Source organism: Myotis daubentonii, chromosome 8 (genome assembly GCF_963259705.1).
Source record: "Myotis daubentonii chromosome 8, mMyoDau2.1, whole genome shotgun sequence".
Taxonomy (NCBI): domain Eukaryota; kingdom Metazoa; phylum Chordata; class Mammalia; order Chiroptera; family Vespertilionidae; genus Myotis; species Myotis daubentonii.
In genome coordinates, this window is record NC_081847.1 from 39333089 (window position 1) to 39359513 (window position 26425).

General features: G+C 40.3%; 2 protein-coding genes across 2 annotated transcripts in view; both read left to right on the forward strand.

Moving 5' to 3' along the window:
* The window catches only part of CTNNBL1 (catenin beta like 1), a 174890-nt gene that overhangs the window by 91133 nt on the left and 57332 nt on the right, over positions 1-26425 (forward strand). The window contains exon 11 of the mRNA XM_059706115.1: positions 20199-20380. Within this exon, the coding sequence (XP_059562098.1) occupies positions 20199-20380 (182 nt within the window). The remainder of the gene's footprint in view (positions 1-20198; positions 20381-26425) is intronic.
* Positions 21260-22692, forward strand: LOC132239607 (large ribosomal subunit protein uL4-like). The gene is given in 2 exon segments (XM_059706117.1): positions 21260-21714; positions 21717-22692. Coding segments are annotated over 2 exon segments (1263 nt in total). The 5' UTR covers positions 21260-21326; the 3' UTR covers positions 22592-22692.

Here is a 26425-nt window from a genome sequence, read left to right on the forward strand (position 1 = left end):
CCCAATAACTGAATCAAATATCAGTTTTTAAATTTAAGCTTAAATTTATTTAAATTTTAGCTCCTTAGTTTTATTAGCCTCATTTAGATGCTCAATAACTACATGTGACTAGTGGCTACCATATTAAACATGCACATATAGATAGTTTTTAACAAAATTCATTTCATCCCTTTTGCAGTTAGTTCCTACCAGTTCATGTCTGGCCCCAGGCAGCCACTGTCATTCTAGAATTTCATATAGATAGAATTATACAGTATGTGTGTGTGTGTTTTTTAACTTATTTCACTCAAATTGTTTTTGAGACTTGTTCATTTTGCATATATCAGTAGTTTGTTTCTTTTTTGTGCTTGATAGTATTCTATTATATTTCTGCATTCCATTATATCAATTTGTTTATTAACCTGTTCAAGGACATTTGGATTGTTTCCAATGTAAGTTTACTCTTAGGAACTACCAAGCTGTTTTCCAAAGTGATTGTATTATTTCATATTTCTACTGGCAAGTCATGAGAATTCTAATTGCTCCATATCCTCTTCAATACTTGCCATTGTCAGACTTTAATTTTAGCCATTTGAATGAGTGTGTATTGTAGTTTTAATTTGCATATCCCTGATAACTAGTGATGTTGAGCATCTTTTCATATATACATTGCCCTCTCTTACATCTTTTACTAAAGTCAAACTTATGTTAAAACCTTTTGTTTATTTGTTTATTTGTGTTGGCTTATTGAGTTTTAAGTGTGGTTTATTCTAGACATAAATCTTTGTCAGGTACACATTTTGGAAATATTTTTATCTTAGTGTGTGGATTGCCTTTTTATTTTTAGTGTCTTTTAAAGAGCAAAGTTTGACTTCGAGGAAGTCTAATTTATAAATTTTTGTTTTATGAATTGTGCCTTTGGTATTATATATAAACTCTGTTTGCCTAACCCAGGGTGTAAAGCATTTCTTCTATGTTTTCTTCTAGAATGTCTCAGTTTTAGGTTTTACATTTCTTTGTCTATGATCCATTTTAAATTCATTTTTGTATATGCTGTGTGGTATGAGTTGAGGTTCTTGGTTTTGTTAGTGGCAGATGTTAGACATCAGTACTTGAGTTTGGCTAAGAGAAGAATTCAGAGCTAAGGAATTCAAATCGAAGGAGAAAGTTTATTCAGCAAGCAAAGAGAAAGTACACGGGAAATAAAAGAATCTAGCAAGCGGCTCTAAGTATTGTCCTGGGATGTCTGCAAGAGTTCCTCCTCTAGCAGGGGGGCTAGGTGGGAGGGGCTAACTACTACTTCTTTAGGCTGACTTATCGGTCATCTTTTGTCCTTGTCTGCGACACATGAGCCTTGTTTTCAGCCTTGTTCCTCCTCTAAGGGGGTCTACCACATGACTAGCAATATGATATTTCAGGGGACCCAAACTGCATGACCAGAAATATGCTAGGGGCGGAAAGGTCACCCTGGGGGTGAGGTCCCAGCCCAATTTTGCCCATTGCTAGGTGCCCAGGGCTTTCCACCCTGGTGACCTTCAGTACCTGGCCTACTCTGCCTATACCTATCTACATACCTACTATAGTTTTATTTATTCTTTTTGTTTATAGGTGTCCAGTTCTGGCATTATTTATTGCAAAGATTATCCATGTTCCATTAAATGCTTTTATACCTTTGTCAGCTATCAATTTATCTTAGATCTTTGTGGGTCTATTTCTGTTATTTTTGTTCTCTATTTATTTATGTATCTGTCTTTTTGCCATCACCATACTATTATGATATTATAGCTTTATAGGTAAGTCTTGAAATCATGTGGCATGGGTCATCTTACAATATTTTTTAAAGATTGGTTTAACTATTCTAATTCCTTAGTTTTTCTGTCCAGCTGGTCAATTTCTAGAAAAACACTGCTGGGATTTTTATTGGAATTACATTGAATCTATAGATTATTTTGGGAAGAATGGACATCTTTGTAATAATGTTTTCCAATCCATGGACATGATATATTTCATCATTTATTTAGGTTTTTTATTTATTTTATCTGTATTCTAATTTTTCTTAAGATAATTTGATATTTTATAGTTTTCTAGAAATTTTTCAAGTTCATACAGACTTTCAAGTTTATTAATATAAATTGTCCTTGTATTATAATTCTTTTCCATTTTATTTCATTTTCTCTTTTTGTTTTCTTTTGTCCCTTTTATAATTGCCAATGTTATGTATTTAAATTTCTCTGCTTTTTTTCTCAGTCAGATTTGTGACAAGTGATTGGGATTGGGATTGTTTTAGCTTTTGGTTTGGTGGTATGTTTGTGTACTTTTTGCCTTTCCAGGCTTTTATTTTTTTCTCCTCTGCTTTTCTTTTCTATGTTTTTCCTTTTCTTTCTACTTTCCACTTATGGTGTTTCCTTTTTTAAAAAAGCTCTGAGTTGAACAGCTGATGCTTTTCGAAATAATTTTCTTATTTAAAAATAAAGATATTTAAAGTTAAAGATGTTCTTCTACAATTGCTCAGCTTCATCACATATTTCCAAGTGGTAAAGTTTTGTTTTCTTGTTACATTAACAAAATATAGGCTGAAAAATACCTACTTTTCTGAATTTGAGACTTCGTGGTCTTATAGATGGTTATTTTTTGTAATTATTCCATGGACATTTGAATATAATGTGTTTCTTATGTTTGGCCTTTTTCTTCTCAGTTTATTTTGTTCCAATGGTTTCCTTGATGGTTTTATTTTGTTTGCCTTGTATTTTAGTTCTTTCCTCATTTTCCTTTTTCTGTGGAACTATGGAAATTATTCTTCCTATTTCTCTTCTGTTAGTGAAATTGACTTTTTTTACAAATGACTTTACTTCTTTGTCTATGAACATTTGACGTGGTATCATGTCCCTTCAGCATCTGAGCTCTGCCTAGTTCTCCTATGGTCTTCTCATCTCCCTTTTCCACATGTTCACATTCTGCTCTCTAAACTAAACTAATTTTAGATTCCTGAACACATTTCGTTATTTCCTCTGGGTGCCTCACCCTGAATGTTTAGGCTAAACTTCTTTAAGAAGCCTCTGCCCGTATGTCACTTCCCCTAGTCCTATCCTTATTTCACCACTCCTAAATTTTGAGGATTAGGTTCTAGCATCTTTTGCTTATCTCTGTGGTAAACATCTCTTTGTCTCTGACTATGCTGTAAGACTCTTGAGAGCAGAGATCAGCTTTTCTTCCTCTTGTATCTCTGTACCTAGTAACATGTACACGTTAGGTACCCAGTACATATTTTCTGAGGAAAATCTGAGAAACATTTTTGCTGTTTAGAATCATTGAGTCATAGAATTTCTGGCAAGTCTTATAGATAGACTTAAAGAATGAGGAGTGACTTATTAAAAGCCATCAAGCTGAGAACTCAATCTCTTGTCTGAAGATATTTAGTCCTGTTTTTTCCTGTCAAACTTTTTAATGCATGAAGAACACAAAACAGGTCATAGGCTGACTGTGATCTTCAAGGCTCGGGGGAAGATCAGGCATCGGCTCTAGTCCTGGGCTCACTGCCCTATTTGATCTCTGCCCACACTAGGCTGTGGAACAGCAGCCAACCAAGTGGCCATACTTCGGTTTATTTCCCTTTGGGACACGTGAACCTCTTAGTTCTTTGCCTCCATGATCCTCCTTCAGGGGTGGGCAAACTTTTTGACTCAGGGACCCGAGGGCCGGAACAAAAGCATGGATGGAGTGTTTGTGTGAACTAATATAAATTCAAAGTAAACATCCTATCTAATAAAAGAGAAAAATGGTAATTGGCGTACGACGATACCCTTTTCATTGGCTAATCAGGGCTATATGCAAATTAACTGCCAACTATGATTGGCAGTTAACTGCCAACAAGATGGTGGTTAATTTGCATATGTAGGCACAATGCAGGGAGGCGAAAGGGAAAGCAGGAAGAAGCCCCCTGCCACTGACAGTGATCAGAAACCCAGGGGGGAGCTAAGAGCTGGGGGGCAGGGCAAAGGCGGCCCTGGGGCCGCCTTTGCCCTGCCCCCCAGCCATGATCGGAGAATCAGGCGCCTTTGCCGCCCTGGCCAGTGATAGCAGGAAGTAGGGGTGGAGCCAGCGATGGGAGCTGGACACAGTCGAAGCTGGCAGTCCCGGGAGCTAGGGGTTCCTTGCCTGGGCCTAAAGAGGAGCCCACGATCGCGGGGCCGCTGCAGCTGCGGGTCCCCGCTGCCCGGGCCGGACGCCTAGGCCAGAGGCGTTAGGCCTGGGCAGGGGTGGAGCCTGCAACCACGGGGAGCTGGGGTACCCCTGACCAGGCCTGACACCTCTGCCAGAGGCCTCAGGCCTGGTCAAGGGGCCGATCCGGTGATTGGTGATCAGAGGGTGATGAGGGTCAACTCCTCTGGCCGAGGCATCAGGCCTGGGTGGGGGGCGGAGCCGGGGATTGGGGGGATATGATGGTCCCCTTACCCAGGCCTGAAGCCTGGGTCAGAGGCGTCAGGCTTGGGCGGGGGGGTGGAGCAAGCGATCAGAGGGAGATGGGGGTCCCCTGCCCAGGCATGATTCCTGGGCCAGAGGCCTCAGGCCTGGGCGGGGGCCAGAGCCAGTGATCAGGGGGAGATGGGGGTCCCCTGTCCAAGCCTGACACCTCTGGCGGAGGCGTCAGGCCTGGGCAAGGGGCCGATCAGGTGATCGGAGGGTGATGGGGGTCTATGCCTCTGGCGGAGGCGTCAGGCCTGGGCAAGGGGCCGATCAGGCGATCGGAGGGTGATGGGGGTCTATGCCTCTGGCGGAGGCGTCAGGCCTGGGCAAGGGGCCGATCAGGCGATCGGAGGGTGATGGGGGTCTATGCCTCTGGCGGAGGCATCAGGCCTGGGCAAGGGGCCGATCAGGCGATCGGAGGGTGATGGGGGTCTATGCCTCTGTCAGAGGCGTCAGGCCTGGGCAAGGGGCCGATCCTGCGATTGGAGGGTGATGGGGGTCAACGCCTGAGGGCTCCCAGTATGTGAGAGGGGGCAGGCTGGGCTGAGGGACACTCCCCTCCCCACACACACCCAGTGCACGAATTTCGTGCACCGGGCCCCTAGTCATTACATAAAAGGGTAAGGTCTTTTTTTTTTTTTTTTTTTTTTTAGTTTTATTCATTTCAAACGGGCCTGATCGGCCGGAGGGCCGTAGTTTGCCCACGGCTCAGGGCTATGGTTTAGGTTTTAATGTCTTGTGTGTAACCTTTGCACTCAGGGTTCAAAGAAGTCCTTCATGGATTTGTAGTCTCTCAGCTTTTGTTACTGGGGCCTGTTTGGGGGTCTAGGACTTCTGTGCCCTTACTTCACAGCCTTTCCCCTCTATTTACCCTGCCACCTAGGTGTTAGTTTAGTTGTCAGGTGACTTTTTTCATTCCTGTGTTAAGAGTGTCTGGATTTCACAGTGTTTGACAGAATCAATAAAGGGGAAAAAGCTATTGTGTTTTGTTTTGTGTTTTTTCTCTCTCTGCCAAAGGACAGATGAAGACATTTGGGGGAAAAAGAAAAGATTGTTGAGGTGCAATTTAGAAATGGAACTCATGCTATGAAAAAATTAGTAGGTACCCATCCTAGAGTATAGAAACCTCCAAAAAGGGAATTATATATTTGACCATAGTGTTTCAACAAAGAAAGGGAAAAGATGAGGTGAGAATGGGAGGTGCAGAATCTCTTGGTCAGTGTAGGGCTATATACTGAAAGGAAGAGAGAACCGGAGTTTCTGATGGAGAAAGTACTCCTTATGTGTCAGGGAGGTTAACCTAATTCTTTTGAGAGTCAAGATTTAAGGTACAGGGTGTGTTTGGATGGCCCTTGGCCAGCAGCAGAACAGTTAAGATATGACTATAAATCAAGTGGTGGTTTTGTAGTCCGGGTTAGCTGAGAGAAAAATAAAATTTAAGAAAGTCACAATTTACTGTGCAGTTTAACAGTGATTAGATTCAGAGAGTACAATTCATAGAAATAAGACTAAATTATACTTACAGGGTAGCAACTCTCAACTAGTTTGCTGCAAGAATTTTTAAAACATGTAATACCTGATTAGTCAGGGGCACTGACCTCTTTTCCCTTAGATGGTCAGATAAAAATGACAACAGCCAACACAACAATAGCTGTCTGGTGTGAATAAAGCTGAGGTATCTTATTTTTGTCAGATTGTCAAAATATACATTTCTGGTGTGGCACAGAATTTAGTAATTTATGAGATGAAAAAGGTTGAAAATTGCTGTTATAGGAGAATGGCCATTTTAGCATTTAGCATGAAATGAGGGCTGAGCTACCAAAATGCCCTCATTGCCCCCTGGATTTAGACTGGTTTGCCATTTCCATGTTCCTGGTAACAGATGTCTCTCTGGTAACATGGCTGCTGCAAATACAAGATTCCAATATATCAGGTTTAATTATAGCCTGTTCTCCAAATAATTTACTTCTTGCCACCACAAAGCACTTTTTAACTGTATGTCCTTGTATCAAATGGTTCATTGTTCTTTAAGAAACAAAGCCAGTGGGAGACACAAGAATTACATTGTCAGTTTCCTTGAAATGTTGACATGAAACTTATTACTTCTGTTGTAAAACCCTGTTCCAGTTAGAAAGAGAAGAGACCACCTTGGTCCCAAGGGATATGTACAAATGCAGCTTGGGATTGTATAGCAGAAATACAGTGAACCTATCTTGGTTATTAACTGTATAGGCAAAAGAGAGAGGGAGAGAGGGGTACATAGACACATTCATTTCAGGAACCACCAATTTTTTTTTTTCTCTGAGGGTTTTCAGTAAGATTTTCTTTGAGCTAAAGAAAAGTGTCTCTGACAAAGGAAACAAATAAAATAGTATGGGATACCATCTGCAAAGTAAGTTTGTAGGCCTAATTCTGGGCTATGAGCTTGTACCACAACATAGGTAGGTAGTGCAGACTGGGGAATTTTCGTGTGTTTTTTTTTTAATCCTCACCTGAGGATATTTTTCCATTGATTTTTAGGGAGAGTGGAAGAGAGAGGGAAAGACAAAAAACATCAATGTGAGATAAACACATTGATTGGTTGCCTCCTCCAGGAGCCCTGTCCAGAGTCCCGGCTGGGGAGGAGTCTGCAACCAAGGTACATGCTCTTGACCGGAATCGAACCTGGCCCCCTTTGGTCCACAGGCCTTATCCACTGAGCCAAACCAGCTAGAGCTGGGGATTTTTTTTTTTTTTAACCTTGACATTTCATTCCCTTGGATTTTACCTTCTGTAGTGGTTTTGCTCATAATGAGCATATGAAGGTACAAACTCTATTGCATTTTTATTCTTGTGGTTCTTTACAGGGTTTTGTTATTGTTTTTAAGAGCTAGAGCCTTTTATTCTGACATTCAGTTTTCAGGATTCCACTGCAAAAGCAGAATAATAATGCAAATCTTTTAGAAGTCAGCTGTGCTTCCTGATGGGGCTCTATATAGTCTGTGCTCCAAGCTGCACACGTAGATCTTGCTTGTTGTTTATCCAACAAGCATCCCTTTCCCCACTTACTGAATATTAGCATTCTCTCTTAGATGAGTATAGTAGTTTGCACCTGTTCTCTAAGAACCAGAAAAATGCTTCAAAAACACAAATAATCCAACGTCTCTCTAGGCTGGTGTTACCTCTTCATAAATGAGGAAGTGCTATGGCTGAGAAGGCAGATTATACTGAAGCAAGGTAACCTGGCAGGATATGGTGTTGGACCTGTCTGAGTCCTTCCATCAGGCTTCATTGCTAGTCATCATTCTACTGTTAAAGTATACAATTTGATGAGTTTCACAGTATTTTTATTCCATGTTTATTTCTTAGGGGACTTATTTAGCTCTTTCTCTTTGCCTTTTTAGTGGTTGTTTTAAGGCTTATAGCAGGCATCTTTAACTTATAACAGTCTGTCTTCAAGTAGTATTATACCATTTCATCTTTAGTGTAAGAACCTCACAACAATAAATTTCTGTTTCTCCTTGCTGGTCTTTGTGTTGCAGTTGTCATACATTTTACTTTTATGTATGTTATAAATCTCTTTATCTATTGTCCTTTTTGTTTAAGTGGTCAGTTAACTTTTAAATATTTCTTTTAAGAAAAAGTTTTTTTTATGTGGACCTAGGTATTTGCCATTGCCAGTGCTCTTCACGCCTTTGTGTAGATTCAGATTTCCATCTGGTATCAGTTTTCTTCTTCCCAAATTATTCCCTTCAACATTTCTTGTATGAAATTTGTCAGCTTGTCTTGTATGAAATTGGTGATGACTTCTGTCAGCTTGTGTCCAAAAAAGAATTTGCCTTCATCTTTGAACAATATTTTTACCAGGTACAGCATTCTAGGTTGATAGGGGTTTTTTCCCCTTTCATTATTCTTTGAATGTTACTCCACTGTCATCTGGATTGCTTAGTTTGCAATGAGAAGTCTGCTGTTACTTTTATATTTGTTCTCCCGTATGTAATATGTCCCCTTTTTCCCCAGATGTTTTTGGAATTTTCTCTTTATTATTGATTTTGAATAGTTTTATGATGTGATACCTGATGTAGTTATCTTCATGTCTATTATGTTTGGGGTTTGTTATTGAGCTTCTTGGATCTGTAGGTTTATAGTTTTCATCATATGTAGAAAATTTTCAAATCTATTTTCTGCCCCCATCCTCCCTCCAGGAATTTCAATTACATGTGTATGAGGCTCTTTGAAATTGTCCAACCATAGCTTACGGGTGATCTATTAATTTTCTTCAGCCTTTTTTCTTTCTGTTTCTATTGTTGTATATTCAAACTCACTCTTTTCTTCTGCAATGTGTAATCTGCAATTAATTTCACTTCGTGTATTTTTCATCAGAACATTATGTTTTCCTTCTCGAGATGTTCAACTTGGGTCTTTTTATATATTCCCTGTTTCCAGTTAACATGCTGAAGCTTTTCTTTACTTCCTTGAACATATCAAATGTGGTTGTAATAATGGTTTTAATGTTCTTATCTTCTGTCATCCATGTTATTTTTACTAATGATTTGTTTCCTTCTTTATGGGTCATATTTTCCTCCCCCATTGAATGCCTGATAATTTTTTACTGAAATTCAGTTATTATTAATTTTATCTTGGATGCTGGATTTTTTTTGTAGCCTTATAAATATTATTGAGATTTGTTCCAAGATGTAGTTAAACTAGTTTGAACTAGTTTTGAGTTCCAAATTGAGTCTATGGCCAATTTTGCCCCATGACTGAAGCAATACCCTACTGAGTACTCTCCCTGACAAACAGAGTTCACAAGGTTTTCCCACTGCAACTTCTGGGAACACAAAACATTCTTAGCCCTCAGTGAGCTCTAGGGATTGTTTCCCCTTCTTTCAGCCTTAGTTTCCTCACATGCATGTTCTAACCAGTATTCAACTGACCACTTGAAGGGGACCCTCTGTGCAGCTCTTGGTTCTGGCACTCTGTCCTGTGCAAATGGCCACCTTGGTCTCCCCAGGCTCTCCCCTGTCCTGAGCCTAGAAACTCTCTTCAAACAATTGAGCCCATTTCATGTGTTTCCCTCTCCCTGGAATCACTGTACTGTGCTGCCTGATGCTAGGTTTCTGAAATGATTGTTTTGTATCTTTTGTCCTCCTGTTTGTTCATTTTTTCTCTTTCTCATGTCATGGATTTAATCTATGGAGGGGATATAAACCCATTAGCCCCAAAGTGGAAGTCCAGCAATATATTATATACTTCTAAAAATGCTTTCTAAACTATTTTTCTGACTATTTATTGCTGATGAATAGTAATGCAACTGACTTTTGTGTATTGATCTTTTATTAAGCAACTTTGTTATGTAATGTGTCAGTCGGGTTTTGTTGGGATAACACCCCCAACATCTAAAGGACTTTCAATGACAAATGTTTAGTTTTTACTCCTGGTGCATTCATCAGTGGCCACCTGAAGCTCTGCTCCATATCTTATTTTGGGATTCAGGCTGAAGGAGCAGTGTTTAATGGGAATGCCTCTCTCATGGCAGAGAAAGAAGACTAAATGATTTGCTGAGTATTAAAAATGTCCCCTCTAAAAACACATATATTACTTACACTCACATTTTATTGGCCATAAAAAGTCACATGGCCAACTCTGATGTCTGTGTTGGGAGGAGGGATGTATAAGCTGTGAGGTGTTTGAACTGGCTCGTATAACTCATGAGAGCTGATTGTACACATCTCTTTCCAGTATTGTGTTTAGTAATATCACTTTGGTAACTTGAAATCAGTTATGGTGGGAGTATTTACACCATGTAAATTGGCAAACAACAAATCAGTACTTTTTTCCTGGAGAGCTAGTTGTTAAACTTTTAGTAGCAAATATCAGTTATATGCCTCTTTTAGGGAATAGTTGGGAACTAGTTTACTTTTTGTCACATTTCATTTTAATAATTTGTTAATTTGCATATGTTTAAATTTTACTGGCAATGGCCTCTAGTGCAGTATTGAATAGGAGTAGTGATAAGGGCAAACTTGTCTTCCCCTGGTGTTAAAGGAATACAAAATTTTTCTTGATAGCACTTATCAGATTAAGAACATTTTTTTCTCTTTCTCATATCATGGATTTAATCTATCATATTATCAAATGCTTTTTATGTATTTATTGAGATGTTTTTTAAGTCAAAATTGCATTAATGGATTTTCTGATGTTGAATTAACCTTGCATTCCTGGGATAAGCCCATCTTTTTATATGTTTTCTAGGATTCTGTATTTATAAATTTTATATTTATATTTAGGCATGAGATTGGCCTGTAATTTTACTTTCTAAAAGATTCTGGTATCAGAGTATTTTATTTGTTTGTTTGTAAGCTTTATTAAATTAATTGAATAGTGTTCCTTATTTTTCTGTTTTCTTTAGGAGTTTGGGTAAAACTGGAATTATTTCCCTCTTGAATGTTTGGTAGAACTTAATAGTGCATTTTCTTTAAGAGGAGATTTTTAAGTATTGATTCTGGTTTTTGAATGATTATAGATCCATTTAGAAAATCTTCTTCATTTTTCTTGAATCAAGTAGGGAAATTTACATAGCTGTATTCCTAGGAATTTGTCTGCTCTGTTTTTCAAGTTTTGGCAGTTATTCTTAATGTTCACTGTATCTGTAGTTTTCTCTCCTTCTATTCATTTCCATTATTGCTTATTTGTTCCTTTTCTTTTTTTCTCAATCACTGTTGGTAAAGATTTCTAAATTTTATAGGTCTTTTTAAATAACCTAATTTGAGCTTTGTTTATCTTCTTTATTAGGGGTTGGCAACTAAAAAGGCCTAGAAACCATCTAAGGCCTGTGGGCCAAATCTGGCTGAGTCCTGCTTCTCTATGGCCTGCAAGCTAAGAATGGTTTTTATATCTTAAAGGTTTTAATTCATATATAGGGTGGATAACTATAATACAAATAAATAATACAATAATCCTATCTAATAATAGAGAAACATGGTAATTAGCCGTAACTTCGCTACCCTTCCCATTGGCTAATCAGTGAGATATGCAAATTAACTGCCAGCCAAGATGGCGGCCAGCAGCCAGGCAGCTGAAGCGAACATGAACATGAGGCTTGCTTACGCCAGTGATGGAGGAAGTCAACGTTCCCCGCCTGCCGCAGCTCAGCTCTGAGCTCCGGATGAAACAATGTTGCAATTATAGAACCTAAACAAACCCCAGAAACCTGCTTCCAGCCAGCGCGGCCTCAGAGCTTAGAGCGGCCAGTGATGGCAACAGAGTTTCAATTATAGAATCTAAACAAACCCAGGTACCTGCTCTCGGCCGGCAACGGCCTCAGAGCTGGAGCCTGCTCTCAGCTCCAGTGACAGCTATAGAAGGTAAATTAATCCCAGAATTAAAAAAAAAGAAAAAAGGAGAGGCTGGGAGCTTCAGTCACCCACCAGCCTGAAAACAGCCCTCAGCCCCTCACCCAGACTGGCCAGGCACCCCAGTGGGGACCCCCACCCTGAAGGGGGTGTGACCAGTTGCAAACAGCCATCATCCCCTCATCCAGGCTGGCCAGGCACCCAAGCGGGACCCCTACCCTGAAGGGGGTGTGACCAGCTGCAAACAGCCATCATCCCCTCACCCAGGCTGGCCAGGCACCCAAGCAAGACCCCCACCCTGATCCAGGACACCTTTCAGGGCAAACCAGCCGGCCCCCACCCATGCACCAGGCCTCTATCCTATATAGTAAACGGGTAATATGGAAACTGACCCTAACAGCAGAAGGACTGGGAATGACTGATCACTATGACACACACTGACGACCAGGGGGCAGATGCTCAATGCAGAAGCTGCCCTCTGGTGGTCAGGGCGCTCTCACATGGGAGGAGCTCTGCTCAGCCACAAGCCAGGCTGATGGCTGCCAGTACAGCCGTGGTGGTGGGAGCCTCTCCTGCCTCCTCAGCAGCGCTAAGGATGTCCGGCTACAGTTTAGGCCTGCTCCCTGCTGGCAAGTGGACATCCCCTAAGGGCTGCCGGGCTGCCAGAGGGATGTCTGATTGCCATCTTAGGCCCAATCCCCTGGGGAGCGGGCCTAAGCCAGCAGGTGGTCATCCCCTGAGGGGTCCCAGACTGCGAGAGGGCACAGGCCGGGCTGAGGGACCCCCGCCCCCAGTGCACAAATTTTTGTGCACCGGGCCTCTAGTTAATAATAATACAAGACTACAAATGTAAGCCTACTTTTGCCCACCCTTGTATAAAAACTTACACACACAAAGAGAAAGGTGCCACAGAGACTGTATGGCCTGTGAAATCTAAAATACTTTGGCCTTTTACATAAAGTTTGCCAACCCGTGCTCTCTAGAGTTCTTTATTTTTGGTCAGATTGTTTGTCTTACTTTACTGTTGACTTAGCCATGCTATGAGTGTTTTTTCTGCATATCTAGCCCTAGAAACAAAAAATTTAACCGCTGTTTTATACATACTTGTTTTGTTTCCTGGCATAGATAAGTCAAGTAGTCATTGGTACCAGCAGTTTTTAAAAAATGGATGGGAATAGAAATTAAAAATTGAAAAATTGTGTCCGGCAACATAGAAGACCACCATTATTCTATTTAATGGTGGACTATCCCTTAGAATCTCTCAGAGCACCTGTGTTCTTTAGGCACTGTAGTTTGAAGCTATCTTAATTCATAGAAATCCTGGATCCTAGAACGTGATCTTATATTTTGGAAGCTAAAAGGCAGTGAACTTTATCATGTACATTGGAAAGCAAGCAAAAATGATCTTATGGCATTATCCAAGTTTCTTGTCAGGATTAGTTTATGCTTCACTGTGTCTTTTGTCCTTCAAATAAGTTTGCTCCAGGGTTCCATTCCTCTTTTGTACATGTTTTCTGTACCCTTTTAGAGTGGTCTTATTCATACCATTGATTCAGTTACTCCCCATAAATTTAATGATTCTTCCAAATTTCCCCCTATTTCTAATCTCATTCCTAGACTTCAGACTCATAAGAAAAAGTTGGACATTGTTGTCATGTCTCATAGGCACCTCAAGTTCAGTCTGAACTCAGTCCTTTTCATTCCTAGTCTACTATCACTTTGCCTTTTTTTTACCATTCTCTCTGCCTCTTATATATGTTCTCCCTTTCTTCTGCTTCCCTGGGATCCCTCCCCGCCCCAATATTATCCAACTCAACTCACTGTGGCAAGTGTAATCTTTCCAATACACAAGATCAGCAGGTTCCATGCTTTGTTGCTGCCCTCTTGCTCTTTCTATTCAAGTAGTACCAAGCACCACTTCCCTGAATGTTCCATGCTTATTCGTGTCTTTGCATGTGCAGTTGTTTCCTTTTGCTTGAAATACCTTTTTCCTTTTTGCTTGTACAGGAAAGACATTCAGTGAAGCATGGTTCAGGCACCATCTCCTTATGAGGCCTCCTCGACTCAGAGATAGTCAGCCCCCCTTCTGGTATTCACATTCTACTTTTTATACACCTCACTGTAATACTTAGCTACTCTCAGCATATTTATTGTCTACATGTCTGTCTCCCCTGTGAACTGAGCTCCTCAGAAGTGTGAGCTGTGGCTGTCTCTACATCCTCAACTTAATATCTGGCACATGTTAAGTACCTCGTAAATATTTGATAAAAGAACAAAATGAACAAAAAATTACACTCAGAATGCATGTTCATGCAAAAGTGTTTTTTGTATAATATAGAAGAATAAGCTAACTTCCCTCTCCCACCCCTCCTCATCATCAGAAGGTTCACTTTTTCAGAATAGGGAGCAGTAGATGGCTCCCAGTTATTTCCCACAACCATCCACATTTATGGAGGCTTTTGCATTCACATTGGTCCTGGCATGATCGACAACCTGATGAACCCAGACAAGACTAAGATAAACTACTTGTCCTCCAGCAGAATAAATATTTCAAATAAAGTCAACCCAAGAAAGTCAGGCCAAACAGCTATTGATTGCTAAAAGCCTGAATTTAAGCCCAATGAATATTCCAAAGTTCACCTCCATGCAGCTTGCCTAAATGGTGATCAATATGCAATTACTGCCCCCCTTTAAACGTGTCTTACACTGCCTATCTGAAGAAGGGTTTTGCTTTTAAAATCTTTTGTTTGTTAAATTTGCTTAGGCAAGAAAAAAAGACTTGACTAAACCAGAGTTCTTTGCCCTCAGGATTTCAAACAATTGCATGTTATTTTTGAAATGGTTTGAATGTATGCTGAATGGTAACTGAAGGTGCCCTGTTACATGGCTGTCATTCATTTCAAGAGGCCTTTTCCTGAGTGTCTAAACAATAAGGATATTGTAACTTGGTTTCCTAATTTCTGCTTACATGATTATCTGTCCTAATCATAACCTTTGTAAATTCAAGTTTATAAAGTAGATTGCTAAAGTCCAGCTGCAGTGAAAGCAAATAAATATTTTTGTCTAGTTTTCTCTTAGAATTTCATCTTGATGCAGAAAATCGAACCTGCTAAATTTGGAGCCTCTTTACTCTGCTCCTGATATTTAAGACTTTATGTTTCACAAATATGCCTTTTTTATACCCTGACCATTGTCAGAACCTTTGTCATTGTTTTAAATATGTTTTCATTGATCTTTAGAGAAAGGTGAAGTGAGAGAGAAAAAGAAATAGAAACATCGATCAGAGAGAAACATCATTGGTCAGCTTTTTCCTGCATGCCCCCTACTGGGTGGGGATCAAGCCCGAAACCAGGGCATGTGCCCTGACTGGGAATCGAACCAGTGACTTCTTTTTCATGTGTCGATGCTCAACCATTGAGCCACGCTGGCTGGGCCCTTTGTCATTTTTCACTTACCCTGTTGTTACTGTCCTCCCTACCCAAAGCTCCACATCCCTTTATCACACTGCTGCCAGATAAAGCTATCTGAAATGTATCTGTCTAATGCCCTTCTTTTCTTAAACATTTCATGGCTTCTCAACATGTGTGGCATGGAGCCCAGGTTCCTGGTAGCACATCTAGTTCCTGCCCACCACCTCAGTCGTCTTCCACCAGTGGTCATTCAAAATGACTTCTAGTTCCCTCAGGTGGCATGCTCTTGCAGGCCTTCTGGACCTTTTGCGGATGCTGTTTCCCCACCGCTGCCACCAGTGTCATTGCTCTCTCTTCTCTGCCTGGCAAATACTCATTCTTCAGACTCAGCTCAGATATCACCTTCCATTTGGACACATTCACTAACTTCTCCCTGATAAAGTTAACTGTCTCCACCTCCCACCTCCTTGGACTTAATTTTCACTGCTTCAAGCTTTTGAAATTATTTTTATTTATCTGTCCTTTAATTGCTGAACGACAGGGAGTTTATAATTCTCAACAGCTAGTGTAGTGCCTGTTGCACGAAGGCAGGTGCTTAGCAGTAGCCTCTTTTTTCTTTTAAACTCAGTAGTTGGATTGAATGTCATAAGTGAGTATCTGTGGATTGCTTTGATTGGTCCCACAGCAAGGGGAATAAGGGCAGGAATAGTCACAATACATCTTGGTGTTTGAGGTTGGCACCAAGTGGGATGACCGAACTGTCTCAGTTTGCCTAGAACTGAGAGATTTCCTGGGATGTGGCACTTTGAGTGGTAAAAATGGAACCATCTCAGGTAAATAAGGATAGTCTTGCCACCAACCGGTACTGTTGGAAAGATTTTTACCTACTCTCCTTCCTTCACTCATTGAGACTCAATCCTGACTGGCTTGTCTGACCCAGGATTGCACTGTTAACACTTTAATAGTGCAGCGTTTTCATAGTGCTTCCTCTACTAAAGACTATTCGAAGGGATGTTATTTCTGATTCCTTTTCTTTGGCTTTCATGTAAGAATTTGGCTTTCATGTAAGAAATCCAAATGGAATCTTTGGATTATGTTACTACCACCTTTTTTACCAGGATTGCCTTCCATTTGCCTGACTGACCAGTTGCCTAGTTCTATCAATTAGGTCTCCCCTTGTTTTTATCTTTAGTCTCTTCATTACCATTGGTTTTTTGACACCCTAAAAATATGATTAAATTATCCATATTGGCATGTTAGGGCCCTGTCCATCCTTCTGGCTTTTGGTATACTCGGATTCTACCCATTCATCTTTTTGCACACTTGGTGTGAGAACCTCCACCTGTGCCATTTTGGTCAATGGGGGAGACTCCGCAGCACTCCAGCTGACTGTCTACATTAGCAATATTATTAAAAATAATAATTTTTTAAAATTTTACCCTGGCTTTTCTCAAGCTGATGGACTCTCTTATCTTTACTAATGAGTAGCCTCTTACTCCTCTTACTTTCTCACCTCTTTTCAAATATTTGCATATGTATGTCTTTCCCCATATTCCCCCAAATTCTCTCTCTCTCTCCCTCTCTCTCCCTCTCTCTTCCTCTCTCCCTCCCTCCCTCCTAACACATAATAGTCTCAGAACAAACATGTACAAGTGTCTCTTAGCTCCTAGAATCAGTTCTTTCATCAGAGGCTGTCTTGTGTCCTACAAGACTAGAAGGCATGGCCCATGTTTCTGTCTCTGATCTAAGCAGAACACTGCTCCTTGGTATTCTTCAAGCTTCCAGCCTTTTGAGTGTTGGAGTTTTTTTTGTGTTTTTGGTGTGGTGGTGTTGTTTTTTTGCCATGCCAGCTTATTTCTGCCTTAGGATGTTTGTATTGGCTGTTCCTTCTGCTTTTAATGTTTTTCCCCTAAAATATGTATGACAAATTCATCTCATCACATCACTCAGATCTCAATACAAATGTTACCTGTTAAGAGGCCTTCTTTAATTACCTAAATTAAAAATCCTCTCCAGTCATTCTTTCACATTGCTTTATTTCCATAACACTTAACCACTATCAATATCTTGATTTTCCATTTGTTTCCTGCAGTAAGAATTAAGCTCATGAGAACTGGGACTTGATATGTCCTATTCCCAAAAGAGGTATCCATTCAATATTTGTAGATTAAGTGTTTTTGAAAGCAGCAGCCATGTCTTAATTTTTGTTTTTCTCTTGTGCTCACCACAATATTGAGTAGGGGCTCAGTAAACATTGAATATTGGCTTGGTTGGTTGATTTACCAGCTATACTAAAATATGAAATGACTGACTTACTGCCCTCTACCTCATAGAGTGTTAAAGAAAACAGTGTAAGGTTATGGAAAATGATAATCCTTTGAGAAATATCTCCAAGAGTAGTAGCCAGTGGCAGGATTATTCTGTGACCTATGAATTCAGGGGTGGGTGGGTGGGGGAATTGCCTTTGTTTTTTCTTGAAAATAGTTTATCTTTTCTAATTCTAAAAGGTACTGAATGTTCATTATGGAAAAATGAAAGATACTGAAAAATAGAAAAAGGGAATAATAAGATGCAGAAAAAACATTTGACAAAAATCCAACACCTTTCATGATAAAAAGACTTAAACTAGAATAGAAGGGAGCTTTTTTGGAAGAAGTAGGACTACTTCTGTTTGCGAATGACATGATCTTATATGTAGAAAATCCTAAGGAATCCACTAAAAACTTATTGAAAGTAATAAGCAAGTTTAGGAAGGTTGCAGGATATAAGGTTAATATACAAAAATCAATTGTATCTCTATACACTTGCAATGAACAACCCACAAGTAAAACTAAGAAAATAATTCCATTTATAATAGCATCAAGAATAAAATACAAAGGAGTAAATTTAACAAAAGAAGTATAAAATTTATGCTCTGAAAACTATAAAACATTGTTGAAAGAGATTAAAGAAGATCAAATAAGTAGAAAAGCATTTTATATTCATGGACCAGAAGATGTAATATTGTTAAATTGACAGTACTCCCCAAAGTAATCTAAAAATTCAGCATAATCCCTATGAGAATCACAGTTGGCCATTGTAGAAATTAACAAGCTGATCTTAAAATTAGTTTTGAATTGCAGGGGACCAGAAATTACCAAACCATATTGAAAAAGAAAAGCACCCAATTTTAAAAACTACAAAGTAGTGGTAATTAAGACATTGTGGTACTGGCATAAATTAATAGAATATAATTGAGAATTCAAAAATAAAGCTATTTGTCTATGGCTAGCTGACTTCAACAAGAATACCAAGACCATTGACTGGGAAAAGAATATTCTCTTCAACAATAGTGCTGGAACAGATAATTGGATAGCCACATGTAAATGAATGAAGTTGGACCCTTACCTCACACCACAAACAAAAATTAACTTAAAATGAATCACAGACTAAATGTAAGAAATAAAACTATTAAACTCTTTGGAGAAAACATGTAAATTTTCATGACATTGGATTTGTCATGTGAAAAGCGTGAGCAACAAAAGAAAAAATAGGTAACTTGAACTTCATCAAAATTCAAAAACTTTTGTGCTTCAAAGACATTATCAAGAAAGTGAAAGGACAGTTCCTAGAGTGAAAAGAAATATATTTGTAAATAAGGGTCTTGTATCCAGAATAAAGAACTCTTACAACTCAGTAATAAAGATGATTAAATTGATTAAAAAGTAGGCAGAGGATCTGAATAGACATTTCTCCAAAGAATATATACAAGTGGCCAATAAGCACAGGAAAAGATGCTTGACATCATTAATTATGAGGGAACTGCAAATCAAAACCACAATGAGATACCTCTTCACACACACAAGGATGGCTAGAACCAAAAAGTCAGTTGATATGTGTTGTCATGGATGTGAAGAAATCAGAACATTGTACGTTACTGGTAGAACTTTGGAAAACAGTTTGACAGTTCCTCAGAAGGTTAAACATAGAAGTAACCATATACTCCAGCAATTCCACTCCTAGGTATATATATACCCAGAGAAATGAAAACATATGTCCATACAAAAACTTATACACAAATGTTGGTAGCATTATTCATAATAGCCAAAAGATAGAAGCACCCCAAAGGTCCATTAATGGATGAATGGTTAGACAAATTGTGGCATATCCATACAATGAACTAATATTCAGCCATAGAAAAGAGTGAAGCACTGATACATGCTACAACCTGGATGAACCTTGAGAATATTATGCTAGGTGAATGAAGCCAGTCACAAAAGTCCACATATTTTATGATACCATTTACTTAAAATGTCCAGAATAAGTAAATCCATAGAGACAGAAAATAGATTAGTGGTTGCTTAGGGCTGGGATGAGATGGGGTGGGGGTTGGGGAAGTAGGAGTGACAGTTAAAGGGTAGGGGATGTCCTGTCAGGGTAATGAAAATGTTCTATAATTGACTGGTGATGGTTGAACATAGCAGTTAGTATACCAAAATCCATTTGATTGTACATTTTAAGTGGTTGAATTGTATGATTTGTGAATTATATATTGATACATATATAAATCACATACCATATGCCGTTATAAAGAAAGAAAAAGGAGTAATAGTGATCCATAATTCTACTACCTTGAAATAATTTCTGTTAGCATTTTGATCTATTTTTTAATGCATATTTTTCACATAATTGAGGTAATGGCTTCATATCGAATTTTTAATGTATTACCTTTTATAAGTACCGCGCGCTAACCGATTGCGCCACTGGAGCTCCATGTATTACCTTTTATGCTTATCATTCTGACCTTAAAAAGTTGTTCATGATATTATAGATTCTCTTAATTATTAACAAGTGTGTAATGTTTTGTGTAGATGTACCATACTGTAATAATTTTCTTATTGGTGTACATTTAAATTGTTTTTTTCTTTATCTTTTCCCCATGATAATGAGTACTGTAGTAAAAACACTTTTTTTTTTTTAAGACTAGAACATCCGTATGAAATGCTTTATATGAAACCTCTTTTGTTCCCAGAGAAAAGAAGATTTCGAGGAGCAGTGCCCTGAAAGTGCTGGACCATGCCATGATTGGGCCCGAGGGCACAGACAATTGCCATAAGTTTGTTGACATTCTTGGCTTACGAACCATCTTTCCCCTCTTTATGAAATCTCCCAAGAAGATCAAGAAAGTGGGAACCACTGAGAAGGAACATGAAGGTAGGATTCACTGGAAAACTCAGACTAATTTAGGTGCATTAAGAGAAATGGTGGAAAAAAGAGCTACTTTTAAAACTCTGTTGTGCATTCGAGGAGTAGACTCTTAGCTGAAGAGTACTACCTTCTTCTTTTCTATTTTTTTGTATTTTCTGTGCATGGAAAAGCATCCCAGAGACCCCAGATCTCTGATGGCCTTTGTTCACTGGTTCTCTTGCTTGAATCCTGGTGGTTCCATTTCCCCCTGGCCTGTTAATAAGTCTCTGCGTGCAGGTTTTGTTTCTTCACTATAATTTGTAGCGAGGTGTCTCTCTGATGGAAGACCCTTTTGAAAAGAGTAATGAGATGGCAACACATGTCACCTCCGGAGTGGTGCTTTCATGTATTTCTGTATTAAAGTATGATTCGGCTAACATCAGGAATTGCCGAAATAAACTATTTACAGCCCAGATTCCCCTTTTTATGTTTCTCCTCCCTGATGGTGCATACTCCCAGCAAAATGCTGCCATGAATTGCGATGCTGTAACCAGAGTAGTTACCGCTAGGCCAATCTCTTCCTGCTATTGTCTAGTGCCTGCTGAATCCTCCCCCCAATAAATAGCCGCAGTACAATCTGGAAGGCTGGGGATTTATGAGCATTGACAGTTCTGCTGGAGGCTAACAGACGCTTGTACTAGGGAATTCACATGGTTGGATGGTTATTTTTAAGTGTGGGGAGAGTTAAGGAGGGGTATGAGGAGCTGATTGGCTGACTAATTTGGTTGTCTTGTCAAAGTTAACATTTGTCCCATAGTTTGGGTGATTTTTTTTTCATAGTGATTAATAGAATTGGCGTTGGTATCTGAAGGACCTTTTGCATTGCTCATTCTGTTAGATAAAAGTTTTCTTTCTCGCTTTTCCTGTGGGAGCCGCCGGGTAGAGAGTAGTGTGTCCTTCTCCTCTCCCCGCCATGGCGTGTGCTCGTCCACTGATATCTGTGTACTCTGAAAAGGGGGAAACATCTGGCAAAAATGTCACTTTGCCTGCTGTGTTCAAGGCTCCCATTCGACCAGATATTGTGAATTTTGTTCACACCAACTTGCACAAAAACAACAGACAGCCCTATGCTGTCAATGAATTGGCAGGTCATCAAACCAGTGCCGAGTCCTGGGGTACTGGCAGAGCTGTGGCTCGAATTCCCAGAGTCCGAGGTGGTGGAACTCATTGTTCTGGCCAGGGTGCTTTTGGAAATATGTGTCGTGGGGGCCGCATGTTTGCACCAACCAAAACCTGGCGCCGTTGGCACCGCAAAGTAATCACAACACAGAAACGATATGCCATCTGCTCTGCCCTTGCTGCCCAGCCTTACCAGCACTGGTCATGTCTAAAGGTCACCGTATTGAGGAAGTTCCTGAACTTCCTTTGGTGGTTGAAGATAAAGTTGAAGGCTACAAGAAAACCAAGGAGGCTGTTTTGCTTCTTAAGAAACTTAAGGCCTGGAATGATATAAAAAAGGTCTATGCCTCTCAGCAAATGAGGGCTGGCAAGGGCAAAATGAGAAACTGTCGTCGTATCCAGCGCAGGGGACCTTGTATCATCTATAATGAGGACAACGTTATCATCAAAGCCTTTAGAAACATCCCTGGAATTACTCTGCTTAATGTAAGCAAACTGAACATTTTGAAACTTGCACCTGGAGGGCATGTGGGCCGTTTCTGCATTTGGACTGAAAGTGCTTTCCGCAAGTTAGATGAGCTGTATGGCACTTGGCATAGAGCTGCCTCCCGCAAGAGTAACTACAACCTTCCCATGCACAAGATGCTCAATACAGACCTTAGCAGAATCTTGAAAAGCCCACAGATCCAAAGAGCCCTCCGAGCACCACGCAAGAAGATTCGCCGCAGAGTCCTGAAGAAGGATCCACTGAAAAGCCTGAGAATCACGTTGGAGCTAAACCCATATGCAAAGACCATGCGCTGGAACACCATTCTTCATCAGGCCAAGAACCACAAGCTTCAGGTGGATAAAACAGCAGCAGCACTAGAAGCCAAATCAGATGAGAAGGGGGTTCCAGGCAAGAAGCCTGTGGTAGGGAAGAAAGGAAAGAAGGCTGTTGGCCTTAAGAAGCAGAAGCCTTTGGTGGGGAAAAAGGCTGCAGCTACCAAGAAACCAGCAGCTGAGAAGAAGCCCGCAGAAAAGAAACCCAACACAGAAGAAAAGAAGCCTGTGGCATAAACTTACATTTGTTTATTCCATAACGGTCAAATCACTTTGGACAGCTAATTTTGAATAAAAATGATCAAAGGCAATGAGAAACATAAAAAAATAAAAATAAATGGGTAATTAAGACCATTATAAACTAATCAACAAAAATAGGTACAGAGGCAGAGCAACATCGAACAAACTGTCAAACTACAGCGGGAAGGCCGGGGAGGGTTGGGGGGGGGGGTGGGTAAGAGATCAACCGAAGGACTTATATGCATGCATATAAGCATAACCAATGGACACAAGACACTGGGGGGTAAGGGAGGCTAGGGGAAGGTCAAGGGGGGGGGGAGACATGTAATACTCTGTAATACTTTAAGCAATAAAACAATTAAAAAACAAGTTTTCTTTCTCAAATTTACTTGGCCTAGTGTTTTCCAACTGGAATGGTTTAAGGCAGTGGTTCTCAACCTGTGGGTCGCGACCCCTTTGGGGGTCGAACAACCTTTTCACAGAGATCACCTAAGACCATCGGAAAACACATATATAATTACATATTGTTTTTGTGATTAATCACTGCTTTAATTATGTTCAATTTGTAACAATGAAATTGGGGGTCACCACAACATGAGGAACTGTATTAAAGGGTCGTGGCATTAGGAAGGTTGAGAACCACTGGGAAAGTGATATGACTATCTTTAGTAGTAGCTTCCAATGATAACGTCTCTGATCAGATCAACTCTCCAGAGACAACAGGAAGTCTGGCAAGGGGAGGACTGGCAGTGCAAAAAACTGTGAACTAGAGATCTAGAACAAGCAGAGAGTTCAGTTCAGCTCAGATTGATTTTGACCAATCATCAGCCGTAAACATGTTTATCAGCCGTAAACAGCCCTATTGCTGGCCTTTTTTCTATCAAAATTCAGCAAAATGAGGCCATGGGAGAGGGAATAGATGGTCTTGGAGATCTAGGAGAAAATTTTGGAGACAGTCATCATTCCGTGAAAACCTGCCACAGTCCTAGTAGTGCTGCGCTCTGGGCTCTCTTATTTAGGCTTAATAACCTATCAAGTAGATGGTGGTACCTTTGTGGGGTTATTTTTAGGAAATCAACTGAGAAATGAATCAGGCTGTGGTTCTAACTAACTGTGTGACCCTTTATTTAACTTTGCCAGACTGTATTTTCCTTCTTGGTCCATAAAATGAGGAAACTAGATTAGTTAACTAGAAACTCTGATATCTGCCCCTTAAGACTCTCAGGCACGGGCCCTGTTGCCTATTGTTATGGTCTTGTCCTGTAATCCAGGAAGCTCCTCAAAGACTGTGCTGTGACTGACCTGCTGGGTTCTAGTGAGAGACCTGGCACTGCATCTTGGGCATGCTTGAAGGAAGAGAAGGAAAACAGCCCTTAGCTGGCTCTTGCTCTTTGTGCTTGGTACTGAGAAGAGAAGTGACTGATTCAGTGAGCAGCTGTTTCCCTTTTGAAATAATGTGCCTGGTTGAATGCTGGTAGCAGTACATTTGCTCTAGAGTACCGCATTAGGAATTTGATAACATTATATTAGTGAGGGCAATGGCTTGGTAAGACAGCTGCTGGAAGGCATGTTTGGACCGTAATGACTGGTGAGGATGAGTTCTGCATCCTGAATACACCAGCACCCAGAGAGAAGAAGTGAACTTCTCGCTGGAGGTCCCAGCTAGCTGCTCCTTCTCCTGGCAGACTGGTCCTCACTCATGCCATGAAGGTAGAAAACAAAGGCAGAGGGGGCAGGACACATTGTGCACTATTTCTTTGTTCTGTCTTGTCCTTTGGCTTACTCTCTGTGTGCTGGTCAGCTTTGTATGCTAAGCTAGAGCACAATAGCCTCAGCTATCAGGAGTATTTATAGACATGCAGCTCATTCCTGGCCCCAGGCTTCCACCATGCTCCTTCCTCAATCTGTAACAATTTTTTCTGTCTGCGTTTTAGTCATCCTTCAGGTCCTTGGTTTTGCTGTCACTTTCTCAGGGAGGCATATCATAAGATCCTGGACTAGAATAGAGCTTCTTGTTAAGTGTACTATTGGTCTCCAGACTTTGCCTTCATAGCCTTTAAGATTTTGGAACAAATGGCCTTTTCACCGCTAAGTCCAAGGGCCCAGCCTGGTGCTTGGCATATGTTGGATGCACAGTAAATATTCATTGACTACATGAATGAACATCACTTTCCCTAAAAGACTGCTCAGTGAGGACAGACATGGGTTTGGAACTCTCCTTAGAACCCTGCAAGGTTAACATCAATGCAGTGGACTTCAGTCAGATTGATGGTTGTCAGTCATACCCTTGGTGAGTGGTCTTTTTACCCAGCTTGTTTAGAAGCAAAATAGTGGGGTGGCACAAAAGCAGCTGTGTTTCTAAAGCCAACAAAGAGGTTGAGAGAGGAGAACTTTTGATTAAGGTGACTAGAGAGGAAGGAAGAAGCAAAAACTGTCCTTATAACCTAGAATTGCTGGTAATTTAGTTCCTCTTTTGTGAGTTGGGGTAGGGAAGGAAAAGAATTATTATAATTGAAATCCATTCAGGTTTGCATAATAAAACTGTCAGAAATAGATCAGGGAAGGCATTTAGCTTGGGGGATGGGTTGGAAAGAAATAATTTGCCCTTGTATGCAATAGCATGATTGGCTGCCTCTTTGGTTTTATAAAGAATAGCACAGTATATAATGTCTCTTTGGTATTAACTGCTTCAGAATAGGAGGAGAGAAGAAAAGAGCTGGGATCCAGAAATGGCATTTGACCTTTACTTCTTGTCTCTTTTTAAAATTCTTATTAAAATAGGTACAATTTTTCTTATATTGCTTCATTAGGTAGGTGAGTTATTGAGTTTGTAGCAGTTCTACTTAATTGCGCTGTTTTAACATGGTTCCTCTGGAGGCTGTTATAAGCTTTAAGGAGGTGAGCTACCAAGCAGTGTGTAGGTGTATGGTGTGCATGCTGAGCATGTGCACACATTTTACCTATGAACAATGACAGCAGTTGATGACAGGTTAGTGCTTTAAAGAATACCATCTGTCATCTGCAAAGAATTGTGATTCTGATGGACTCCACGTGTCAGGTAACATGTACTAGTAGTTGCTGGTGCTCCTTGGACTCCTAACAGTGAGGAAGTGCAGACCAAAACTCCCACCACCTACCAGGATTAGAAAAGGGAAATGGCAAAACCTTTCCTACAGTTAGTAAAGGGAGCTTAACCAGCATAGGTAAGTCATTGTTTGGGGCCAGCTTTTATTGGGGGCTCCTGCTATGTCCAAAATTCAACAAAGACCTAGTATGTCACAGGTCCCCAGGAGAAAGGTCACAAAATAGAATCCCTGTCCTGTGGGAAAGCTCTTTCTTAGTGTTCCATCTCCAGATCCTTTTTCTCTGCCTGTTCTTTTTTTTTCTCAGGTGATCTCACCTACTACCTGAAGCTTTAACTTCTATCTCTTTGCCATTGATTCCCAAATCTTCAACTTTGTATCTTTCCTAAGCGCTAGTTGGCACAGCTAACTAACCAGAAGACAACCCCATCAGATACTCAAACTCAACTCTTTCAAAGCCATACTCATTCCTTCATTGCCCAAGTCTCCTCTGTTTCCTTATCCTGGTAAATGTCACTACTCTCATTTTCACCACCCATGACAAAAATCAGTGCATCATCTTAACTCTAATATTCCCTACTTATAATTGATCTTAAGTCCTATGAATTTTATCTTATAAAAAACTTGAGTAAGTCCTCTCTGTTGCCGCTGACTGTACTCATCACCTCTCGTGAACTGTTACTGTAGCTTTAATAAGTCTCTCGCACTTTAGTCTCCCAATTCTCTTGTCCTCTCAGAGTCCATCCTG